General features: G+C 40.5%; 1 protein-coding gene across 12 annotated transcripts in view; it reads left to right on the top strand.

The window, feature by feature from the left end:
• Positions 1-8,909, top strand: part of cpeb3 (cytoplasmic polyadenylation element binding protein 3) — a 53,834-nt gene extending 44,925 nt beyond the window's left edge. For all 12 annotated transcript variants that reach the window (XM_078176277.1, XM_078176282.1, XM_078176283.1 and 9 more), the window contains 2 exons: positions 483-664; positions 4,412-8,909. In XM_078176277.1, the coding sequence (XP_078032403.1) occupies positions 483-664; positions 4,412-4,639 (410 nt within the window). In that variant the 3' untranslated portion in view covers positions 4,640-8,909. The remainder of the gene's footprint in view (positions 1-482; positions 665-4,411) is intronic.
• Positions 8,910-12,056: the final 3,147 nt, after the last annotated feature.

The following is a 12,056-nucleotide window of genomic DNA, read 5'->3' on the forward strand; positions in this document are numbered from 1 at the left end:
TCTTTTTTTGCGATCCCCAAAAGCCCCTAAATTGGCTTCATAATATCGGCTGGCAAAGAGCGCGGAGGCTGGAGGCTGTAATGAAAGTTCTCCCTGTGAGAAAGCAATTCTCTTCTTAGGTTTCCAGGAAGCAGGCCAAGTGGTAGTCATGTTAAGAATTCATGGTGTAATGGAAGGCTCTGTCTTTCTGTTCTTGGGATGAACATCACTGGCTGGTCTGCAATGTGACCCCTACTAATTATACCAGCAGTCTGAGACTGCTGCCCTGATGAATAGTGCAGTAGGGTAGCTTTTTACGTCACTTAATAACAGCGTCGATCACAAAAGTCCAAGTTAAAGCTTTCACTTAGTTTTTAAGAGAGGCTGAAGGCTTTCAATTTGAAGACAAAAGAAATGTCTTTAGCACACAAACACTCCTTAAAGGACTGGCTGCAGCACTAATCATCCCTCTCCTTCATCCTTTCTTCTCTTCTTCTCTCCAGTGGAGCTGGCTATGATCATGGACCGGCTGTACGGAGGTGTTTGCTACGCCGGCATCGACACTGACCCAGAACTCAAATACCCGAAAGGAGCCGGCCGTGTGGCCTTCTCCAATCAGCAGAGCTACATCGCTGCCATCAGCGCTCGTTTCGTTCAGCTGCAGCACAATGACATCGACAAAAGGGTGAGCGAGTTCATGCACTTCATTCATAACAATCCTTCCTCTGAAAGAAAGCAGCGCCTCTACCACAGCTGAGGTTTTCACAGTCATTCCTATGGCACGCTGCAGAGCTGAACTCTGCTCCAGCCCTCTCCCATGTATCAGAGCTTTCATTACTGCCGGCTTTTCAGACTCAGCACAGCCTACAATAACGGAAGGCCAGGCCAGGCCCGGCTGTGCAATCACTAGGGCCTTTGGCTGCCGGAGTCCCGACAGATGTTTCAAGTTGCAGACACATTGGGTTGGTTTAATTATAGTAGCTCCCTATACATGTATATCCACTCGGGCTGTGCTGCAGCCTGGTTATTTTAGGCACGCCGGCCAATTGCAGCAGGACAGATCGTGACCAAGAGAGACTGGTTGTCAGCCAGGAAGCCGAGCCTCTGTAGGGCGGGGCAGTCTGCCCCACCTCAGTTATCACCATCGATCTGCAGTGGGGGTTTAGGGTGTCTTTATTATGACTGGAACTGTGCGGAATACAAATAATGTTCAAGAGAAGTTAAAGGAAATAACATTTATGAAAGTAACAAAGGCTCTGAATAAAGTCTTTTTAAAAACACATAACAAAACAACGAGCATGTTAAATCTATAGATTTTCCACTTTAAGCTGTAAGAAGTTGGGGTTTTGTTTTGTTTTGTGTTTTTCCAGTCACCACCATTGTGGTTGGCAACAAAAATGATTTAGGTTGACAGAATTTTCACAGAATTAAATAATATATATTTAGGTCTCTCACAATAACTGCTTTTGTTGAACGATACATTGTCCCAGAAATAATGGTGATAAACTATATTATTGTCAGTTTAAGATCATTGGCACTGATATAATGGCAATATAATAGCATAATAATGCAAGTACACCCTTCAAAGAGCAATGAATTTTTAAATTGGATCGGACATATGAACATATTTTTGAAAATGTAATTTCCACCTGTTACTGAACACAAGAAAGCAGCTTCTTGCAACTCGCAGACACCGCAGTTACCACCATAATCTGGCCGGTGTGCTGCAGTTGGCTCTCAGGGATGGACAGCCTGGTGGATTTACGGAGTGGAGGATGAAGTTGTTGCAGTGCAAAACTATACAGGACTGACTTTTTGGCTTGTTGCTAGGGGTTGGCAAGCTAATGACTATCAGGACTGTGCCTTTTCCTCTCTAAAGTGCAGCTACAGGCTAATGGTTATCTACACTGTGTCGTCTTTGAGGTGTTGTTTTATTTCAGACTCACAAGTAGATGGTGGAGAGGACAGAAACAGGGAGAATACTGTGCTCAAGTCATATAGTTGCTGGGAAAACTGCTGTTTATTCTGGCATTATGATGACTAAAATGTTGGTGAGGTCATGTCCATGTATATATGTTATATATGATTAGTCGATAACATAAATATCCTGACAGCCCCGTTGCAGAAAGGCGGAAGGGAGCACATCTTTGAGAATTTCTGCTATTTTGAGTTTAAAGTTTTGGGTTTTTTTCTTTCTAGTTTTCTCTTCTCTCCGCATCCACAGTTCCATTAACTGTAAATGGCTCTTGATGATAGGACATAGAAGCTCATTACCCCTGGTCAGCTTCATGTCCACTGAGCTGATATTGGTATTTAATAGCATGGCAGCATTGTCCTTTCTGCCTGGCCTCCTTCTTCTTATTTGTCTTGTGTGAGGTTGTTCCTCACAGGTTGCACTGTAGTTGTTGCAGAGTTTAGCTGAGAGGGACGGTCTCCAACTGTTGAAGGATTTAATAACCTTTCATTTTGTGGCCACGCTATAACAAGGTTAGCATCCACCCCTGCCTTCTCATGCACCGAGGCATCTCCATGGAGACTGAGCTCTCATTTCTTGTCTCCGGGCTTAGTGGTCAAACTCATTTCACTGGAGGACGGAAGGATACCTGCCTTAGTGTAGCCTGGTTTTATTTTAGAAGATTGCCTCGAATGAGGTTGGTGGGTAATGGCTTAGTGAGCTAACACACCTGGATCAACTTAGCTGTTGTTTCAGCAGTTTGTGTTGGTTTTATAGTGTTAGTCAGGTACAAGGGAAATACCAGTTAAACAATCCACTTCTTTTAAAGTGTAATTTTCCTGTAACAGTAAGCAAATGAGGATTGTGGATGTCAGTGGTTACCTGTTAATCAGTTAATAATAATAATAATAATAATAATAATAATAATAATGCATTGGATTTATATAGCGCTTGTCAGGATACTCAGAGATACTGAGAATATTTTTAACTGCTTGCGTGTGTCAGTCAATAGGTTCATTTTGCTATTTTTCAGTTTACTGTACTATGTACCAACCAGGTCTGGTGGTAGCTAGCTATTCCACAATTACCACTAGTGGGTGAGTACCCTTTTAGCTTTGTTAAATATGGTATCACTGTTAGCTCTGTCAGCACAGTTAGCTGCTAAATTTTAGCAGTGTCCGCACAGCTAGTGGTGCGAACATAGTTAACATGGCTAAAGGGGTTTTGCAACTCGAAATGAAGCCATTTACTTAATGGGGTTACATGGCGGGAGACCAAAGTTTGGCTACCATGTCTGAGACAGCATAGTCAGCGGTAATGGCTGAATGAGCGGCACCACTACCTAGCCCCTAGCATTGCAAAGCAGCCAAAGCTAACCTTAGCCAACCAGTGGAGACCAGACAGCAGGCAGTGGGCACTGTGTTTCTACTTGTTAACACGGCTAGCTGGCTAGGCAAAGACAACACAAAATGAAATATAAAGCAAGACATTTACCTCACAAAACAATAAAACGTCACCGCCTCTATATGGATAGCACTTTGAAATGCTGCACTAAAGCTCCCTGAGTCAACTGTGCTCAGACTGAAAGGAAAGGCCTCTTGTATTTCAGGTCATTTTGCATTTTGTATCTTAAAGATTAACCAGTTAGTTACTCACTGAGGAAAAAAAAGTTGTAGCCTGTCTTTTATACAGCATCTTTTACCGCAATTTGACGCTTTAATCTTCTCTCTATCTCTCCAACAGTGAGTGAATGTCTATACTAACTAAACTAAAACTGAAACTAAACATTTCCTGCAATTAAACTGGTAAACTGGTTTATAAACAGTGTGCTGTGAGATCTGCCACTGCGCACCTCACAACCGTGCATAATAGTCGCGCGTAATGACCGCTCCTCGTCTGCACGTCTCTGATGTTTGTCTCACTGACAGGAGGAGAGCCTACAGACAGGTACCCATACAAGCCGCTCCGCCACAACCGTGTGTAATAGTCGCGCGTAATGACCCCTCCTTGTCAGTTAGACTGCACATCATTCATGTTTGTCTCACTGACAGGTGGAGAGCCTACAGACAGGTACCCATTGCTCCGCCACTGACTGCTCTTGTCCTGTCCTCTCCCTCTTCTTTCTCTCCTGTCCTCTCTGACTATCACTAAACTCTGAGCTTAATCATTAGCTTTTAGCTCAGCAGCACTCGTAATTGAGTAGGCTTTTGAACAATGCAGGATGCATTGTTCAAAAATGATTAATTGTGTCTCAAATGATTCTAGGGGGATACAGCTTTACTGAAAGGGGAGTCAGGCCCCCACTGTCCCCCCCGGGATTTCCGCCCCTGGGTGTCTGTCTATTGAAAGTGAAATTCACAGAAACTGACAACCCTAATGGGAGTTCAAATTTGTCAAAAAAGACGACTACTAAATGAACATGTTTCAATCTGTGGATGAGAATAGACTAACCCCACATCTCTTTCGGCTTCTTCCCAGGTGGAGGTGAAGCCTTATGTCCTGGACGACCAGATGTGTGATGAGTGCCAGGGGGCACGCTGCGGGGGGAAGTTCGCCCCCTTCTTCTGTGCCAACGTCACCTGCCTGCAGTACTACTGCGAGTACTGCTGGGCCAGCATCCACTCACGGGCCGGCCGAGAGTTTCACAAGCCACTAGTGAAGGAGGGGGGCGACCGCCCTCGACATGTGTCCTTCCGCTGGAGCTGAGGGGGGTACACGAGTCAGCCCTGCCCCGGTGAACACACACCCCACCCCTAAAAAAAAACCTCCTGCGCCCCTCCTACCCTACAGGCCGGGACAGCGCTGCAACCCCCCCTACACACAGCCTCACCTACTCCACCCTGCTCCCCACAAACACCTCATGAAAAAAGCAAAAAGGATACCGTCAAATACATGGGACTTTCTTCATGCCACATGGCTCTGAACTCATTGTCTATGGTTCCCCTCTGATGAAGCATTGTGGGGAAACGAAATGCGAAAGTCTTTCAGCTTAGAATTTGCACTTTGGCACAAAATCTCGCTAAACACACACACATACACATACACACACACTCACACACACACACACACACACACACACACACACACACACACACACACAGGATGGTATGTTAGACACCAGGCTACTTTCAGTTCCCCGTTCTGTTGACTGGGCGGTGTGGTACGTCCTATTGGACCCCTCCTTACTGAGACAGAGGTGGGACCATACAAATATTTAAAAAGTATATATTTTTTGTTTTGTAACTATCTATACATATATAGATAATTTAAATTTTATGTAAAAGGAGCATGCACTTATTTTCAAGAGCTGTAGTTATATATTGCCCCTACTAAAAAAGAATTACCAAAGGCAAATGAAATTAATGCATACAGAAATAGGTGGCATAAGATGTAGCAAGACTTAACAGCTATCCAGTAGTGTGGGCCCGTATCGCCCAGAGTAAAAATAACACGGCTATATTCGCTCTCAATTTTGACTCTGAAAATATTAATACCTCATATGCGCAATCAGATTAGTTTGCTTTTGATTTCTAGGTCTTTATTTTTATAATAACATTATTTTTTAGTGTTATGTAAATGTAATGCTGCAATAGCTTTGCTGCTAAATCCATGGTATAAACAGATACCATAAGTACTTTATTCAGGCTATGGTGTAAAATAATAAATAACAGATCACAAGAAGCACCTGGTGTTGTAAAACGACGAGCTATCATAGGGGGAGGGGGCGCCCCTAGACAACGATGGCTACCTTTTGTGGGGGTCGGGGTGGGTCGCCCCTAACTGCATGTTTATTTCAATCAGGTTGCTGCATGCAATAGACTTTTCAGTATCATGTCTACTATTCGATTCTGCCCATGTTTGCACAACACACTATAGACGTACGTTCAACTCGCACGAAACTGGACAGAAACAGGGAGGACTGGTCAGAGGAATCATGGCGGCTCCTGTCGCTGGGCGGGCTGACGGGCAACGCCACGGGGCGGCCAGAGCTGACGCTTCCTGCACAAACAGGCAGCGAACACATCCAGGCAACAGGGGAGAGAAAAAAAAACAACCTTAATAATCACAAATCAAATTAAATGTAGGATTACCATTTAAAACTGTCTATGATAGGTGAAGTACTTTTTTGCAGTGATTGTTGATATAATTGTGCAATTTTTTATACCGTATGTAGTTAGGTCTGAGTATGCCTAGAACTGTGATTCGCTTTAACTGTCGTTAATGTCCGACATAGAAGTCCTGTGAAACTTCATAACTAGTGTATGCACACGTATAAATGTTCTCTTGTACACACACTTGCACCAGTATACACAGAAGCCTCTCGACACACAGACACACACATGAACACACACGGACGGCTGTCTTTCTTACGCACACAAACAGGCCTACAAACACAGAGTCTGATCTGAAGAGAAGACGCAACAATGTGAGCTTAAACTGAGAACTGAGGTCTTTTTTTCTTTGATTTGTTCCACCGTTGACAAAAGCGCACGTTTACGTCTCGGAATGCAACCAAAGAGCTCGCGTGTTCGACTTTTAACAGACCACCCTAACACGCGTAGCGAACAGCCGCCTGCAGCTCGTGCGGGCCTCCTGCAGAGGGGCTGAAGGTGCAGTCGATTAGATGAGGAAAAAAAGAGGGCAGTTGGGAAGAAGAATCGGGATGTCGTGGGGATAAAACGAAACATTGAAGCTACTGGAGACTTGAGGTTGATAAACTGAGCTCTGCACATGCTCTCACTACATGGCTGGGCTGGGGCGGGTGGGAACGGGGGAATGACATTGCCAGAACATGCAGATGTGCAAGCTGGGGTTACCATATTTATCCAGACTTTTTTTCCTGCAAAGCTTGAAGTAATGGACCTGCTAAAAAAAAAAAAAGGTGGACATATATCTTTTAGTTTTTATCAAAAGGTTATGGTGCGCAGTTCAAACAGGATTGGGTGGGCGGGGTGGGGGTGCATAGAAACTTAAGTATTGGCTGCTGAAAACAGGGCGGCTCTGGTTTGGGGGCAGGGGTGCTGGGGCCAAGTTACACTGGTTTTAGCAGTTTTGTGGACAATCCGAACGGGATCCTACATCATTGCAAGTTAATGTGTGTCGTCCCTCCCCTCTTTTTTTTTTTGTCCGTGACTTGTGATTGTCCCGTGCTGGCGCCCTGCAGTCCCTTTCCTCTTTCTTGTTTTAGTCGCAAACTGTTTGGTTTTTTTTAATTTGCTTTAGGATAGATGTTTTTGTTGTCCAAGAAAAACTAATTGAAACTAAGCAGAAGATACTTTTTTTACTGATAGAAAAAAAAAGACTTAAAAAAGACGAGGCTAACCATGAGTAATAATAAGTATCCCTATGAAAGTGAATTCTGGGTGTTTTTGTGACATTTCTTTCCCCACCCAGACAGGTTTTCTATGTTTGTTCCTTCTCTATGATAGATATTTGTTATGCACTACTCTTTGTATCTGAACAGTTTTTTCGACGGTCAGCAGTTCTTTTTGTTAAAAGACAAAAAAACAAAACAAAAAGCAACGATAAAGCGTGCTTTCTGACTGACAAGATCTTTTGCAATACCTCAATTTTGAAATATATTAGGAGAGAAACTGATATTTTCTAAGTAAGTTTATTCAGATGAAAAAAATATATATTAATTTAATTCTTCAAGAGAAATGATTTAACAGATGGTTGATTTTTTTATTTTTATCATGCTTATTTGCTTTTATTTTAAGAATTTATTTTTTTGAAAAAGACAACAACTGAAGGAGCTAGAGCTTTATAACTAATATAATGATGTAGTTAGTGAGAGTACAGTCTACTTTATTACAGTGGAAGTGAGGGTGAGCGTCCCACTGGTCAAATTGGTCGAGAAGAGCTCTTTAGGAAAAAAAAATCTATCAGGTGCTCAGAGAGAAAACTGAACATATTTCCCACGTTTTTGTATATTTATAATCAATCATTTACTATGCTGACCAGAGTTGTGAAAGAGATCTTCTGTTCATTATTTTTTTAAGAGAAGTTTTTTATGTTTCCTAAAAGTATGTGCTCCCTTTTGTTTTGTACAAAAAGCAACGTGACCCTGATTTGTTAGCCTGACGTCGTCGGGGAGGAAAATAAAAAAGAGACTTGTGAGAGTCGCTGTACGGCACGAGGTAGAGAGAGACAAGAATGTTATTTTTAACACAAAACAGACACACGTGTTTTCACCTGTAACTTGATCGAAAGCCCCCAAGGTGCATCAATTGACTGGTGGCCTTCTATTCACGCAAGACTTGAATTAGTCCCATTTTTTAAGGCTAAGAACCTTGATTCTTTGTTGTAATGTGCAATACTGTTTGTACTGTTTGTAGAAAAGAAGAAAACAAGAAAAAGAGGCATAAATCTTTATTGCAGAATTATTTTCATTGCAAGCATTGTGATTCACTAAAATCATTTTCTACTGTGTATTTACCTACTCTACCTGCTAGTACCTTCCAGTAGTAATGTAGCCTTTGTACTGAGAAAATTTTCATTATTTTTAGAAAGTTTTGCTAAAAAAGAAAAGAATTTAAACATATTTACATATTTTCATTTTTATTTCGTATTTTTTCTTTTACAGACTTATTTCTCAACCATTAATAGTTATTTCTGGGGGAGACTTTCATATCTGGTCAATGTCATTAATATTATTTTGTATTTTTACTTGGAATAAATTAATTTTATGATGCTAATTCTTTAAAAGTTTATTTTTTTCATTTGTTCACCTTTTTTCATTTTTTTGAAGCTGAAAAAAAACAACTTTGTAATATTGTTACTAAAGTGTCTCGATTCTTGAAATGCTAAGCTTTATGTGTTAACTCGCTGATGTTGCTTACATTAGTGTGAAAATGATCTACAGAGAAAAAAAAACTATTCACAAACAGCAGATTGGTGGTTGGTGATGTTTAAGTGATTCGCAATGTAAACAAATGAATGGGCAATAAAATAAAATGGCAGAATGGAGCATACACGCGGTATGTTGTGATGTAATTGTGGACAACACCACTGACCATTTACATTGCTTCTGCTACTCCAATACTACTACTACTACTACTATTACCACTAACTCTACAATAACTCGTCCTCACTTTGTGCAGTGGAGAGCAACGTTTCCTCACGTGTAATATCCAACAGCTCCTACAGAAACAGCCATGTCACATCCTCCTCTATGTAGTAGGTTTGGTCCCTGCAGAGTGCACCAGTGTGATTGTATTTAAGTATGAATGTAAATGTGGAGATTCACTGTGTAATATACTAAGTTTGGGAAGAACATGTATAACTGTAGAATCTTAATTACTCATAGGAGGCAATGGTCTAAAGTGTGTGTGTGTTTTCCTTCCCCTATTTTTTTTTTCTGTACTTTATTTTATTTTTCAAAACTCTTAACTCCCCCCTACTTATCTTCTGCCTTAAAAGAATAGTTAAACATTTTGGGAAATTAGCTTTTTCGCGTGTTAGCTTAGCATAGCATTAGCATCATAACATAAAGCTACAGCTCGTAGTTTTTACGCTTTGGCTTGTGTACAAATTACAAAAGGAACAAGTAACTTGTTAATTAGTGAGCTTTAGAGGTGTTAGTCGGCAAATTCTGGACATAGCTGGATTAGCTATTTCCCCACCTCCTCCAGACTATGCTAGACTCAAACAATCTTAAACCAGTTAGCTTAGTATCAAGACTGGATACGGGAAAATGGCTAGCATGGCTCTGTCCAACGCTAACAAAACTTGCTGACCAGAACCAAAGCCTTGTATCTCATTTGTTTAATTCAATCAAAAACCAAAGGTTAAAAGCAACACGTTGCAGTGTTATGGGCCAGACTATTTCTTGGCTCGGAGCAGTGACTTCCTGAAGAGTATTCTGAGAATAAGTTGTTCGAATAACCCGAAAGTAGGCCACGTGCTGCTTACTAGCCTCTCTTCGATGGCTTTGACAAAAAATTACTGGTTCATGGAAATGAATAATAGTTATTTTTTAACATTTTCATTTATCATTGTTGAAGGCCTAAAATGATTTACATTGTTCGTTTGTAAAAGTGTGTAGCTCATACACAGAATAAAAAAAATGTAGTCTGTTAACATTTCGTCAACTAAAATGAGCGCTAACCTCTATGGCCTTGCTCCTTTTCGTCTTAATTTTGCTAAACCTAAACAGCAGTGGCTAGTTTTGGGTTTCCTTAGCTAAGCTAGCTATTGATTCCAAATCAAAATACGAAAAAGCCTCGGAGGAAAATACAGAATTTGATAGAGGGTGGACAGATGTGTTTGCTTTCACCACCAACGCTCTGAAATTTAAAAACCTAAGTAGTCTATTTTAAATCTTTTAATGATGTCCATAGGCTAATTTAGTTCCTTCCATCGTAAGACTCGAATGTGCTGTTTCACATGCTAGCCTTTTTCAATCTTTATGCTAAGCTAAGCTCACCAGCTTCAGCCTCAAGCTTTACACTGCTCCACAGATACAAGAGTGGTATTGTTATTCTCATCTAACTCTCAATGAAACAGTGAATAAGCACATTTCCCAAAATGTCCGAACATGTCTTCAACTATGGCTGAAGTGTTTTTGATGTCCCTTCTGGTCTTCATCCAAAAAGAGACTCCATTGCTCATGTGAGAATGTTATTTCTGGCTGGCCTTTTCTACCAGTTTATACAGCTGATGCTAATACCAACCCCCTCATGTCTTTAAACTAGTCCCACTCTTTCCTCTCTTCCAGGGCTCTGTATTATTCACCACCATACCACCAAGTATTTATCTATCTCCTGGCCTTTTTTTAAGTTTATCTTTCACGTAACAAAACAATTTATACCTGAACTATAACACAACGTGTATGTGCAAATGAAAAAAATCATGATTTGGATGATGGCAACCATTTTATATATTCCTCTCTATAGATATACGTATGTATTTCATGTAACTAGACTTGGGTAGTATACTGTATATTCACTTCTGCTTCATGGGCGTTCTCTGGGTAGGTAAACACTGTCAGTCTCGTCATGTTGTGATCTCAAAATAGATGAAAAAAAAAATGGTAATGTGCTTTTTTTTCACAAACATCCCACTACTTTTGAAATGTACATTTGTTTTTTTTTATTAAGGCATCTGTGCTTTTGTTTTCTAGATTTTTTTATTTCCTGACTTGAACACTGGTTCTATCTTGGCGAGGCTTTTGAGATTGTTGACTTGGTCTCAACTTTTTGCAGTATAACTGTGATTTGAAAACATGGAGCTCAATGCTGCTAATGCTTACTACTGCTTCAGAGTTTGTAGTTTCCACCTTAATTTTTCCTTTTTCTGTACTAATAAGCAAATCTTATTAAACGTAGTTGTATGACCCTGTGAAACCTTGTGGTCTTTGGCATGGCATCCTCTCCCTGTCTGTCACCTCTATCCCCTGTCATGCACCTGACCTTAGAGAAGAGCTGACCAGTACTAACGTGCATTGTGGCCCTCTGCACCTTCATCTGTCCTTTCAGCAGAATGGATTCACTCTTGATTCAGATGGTGAGGCAGACAAAGCATACATAATGATCAGTTTCTGGACCTTTCAGCAGATCACAGTCTTCATCAGCAGATAGAGATTACAGTCATAGAACATGTACAAATTTTGTTGAATAAAGACAGGCTGTCAGGATAGTACAGGGCCCTTAAAGTCCCGAAAGATGTGCACACAAAATAAAGCATTTCACCTTTTGGGACTTGAGGGGTCCTATAGAGTAAGTGGACTAAACTGAAATATTTTACTTTGAAAATCCATCTTAATTTATGTGAGTTTAAGTCTCTCTTTGAAACTTACGGGTCATTTTAAGTGATAAAATTAGCATTTTTATTTGATTTCACATATTCAGATAAAAACCCCAGGTGTCTCATGATAAAAAAAACTATTTAACTATATCTATTTATTATAATTATTATTATCATTTTAATAATTATTATTATTAAAATGATAATAATTATTTTAAGTAAATATTTTCTTGAATTGGATGCCAAAATTCAAGATGAAAAATTCTAACTTGAACATCTGGACCACAGAGGACAATCAAAGCAGACCCAATAGGTTATGTGCCATCAGTCACATGATCCAAGAACGACGAGATCAGAAAAGCAAACCAATCTTCTA

Source organism: Epinephelus lanceolatus, chromosome 17 (genome assembly GCF_041903045.1).
Source record: "Epinephelus lanceolatus isolate andai-2023 chromosome 17, ASM4190304v1, whole genome shotgun sequence".
Lineage (NCBI taxonomy): Eukaryota > Metazoa > Chordata > Actinopteri > Perciformes > Serranidae > Epinephelus > Epinephelus lanceolatus.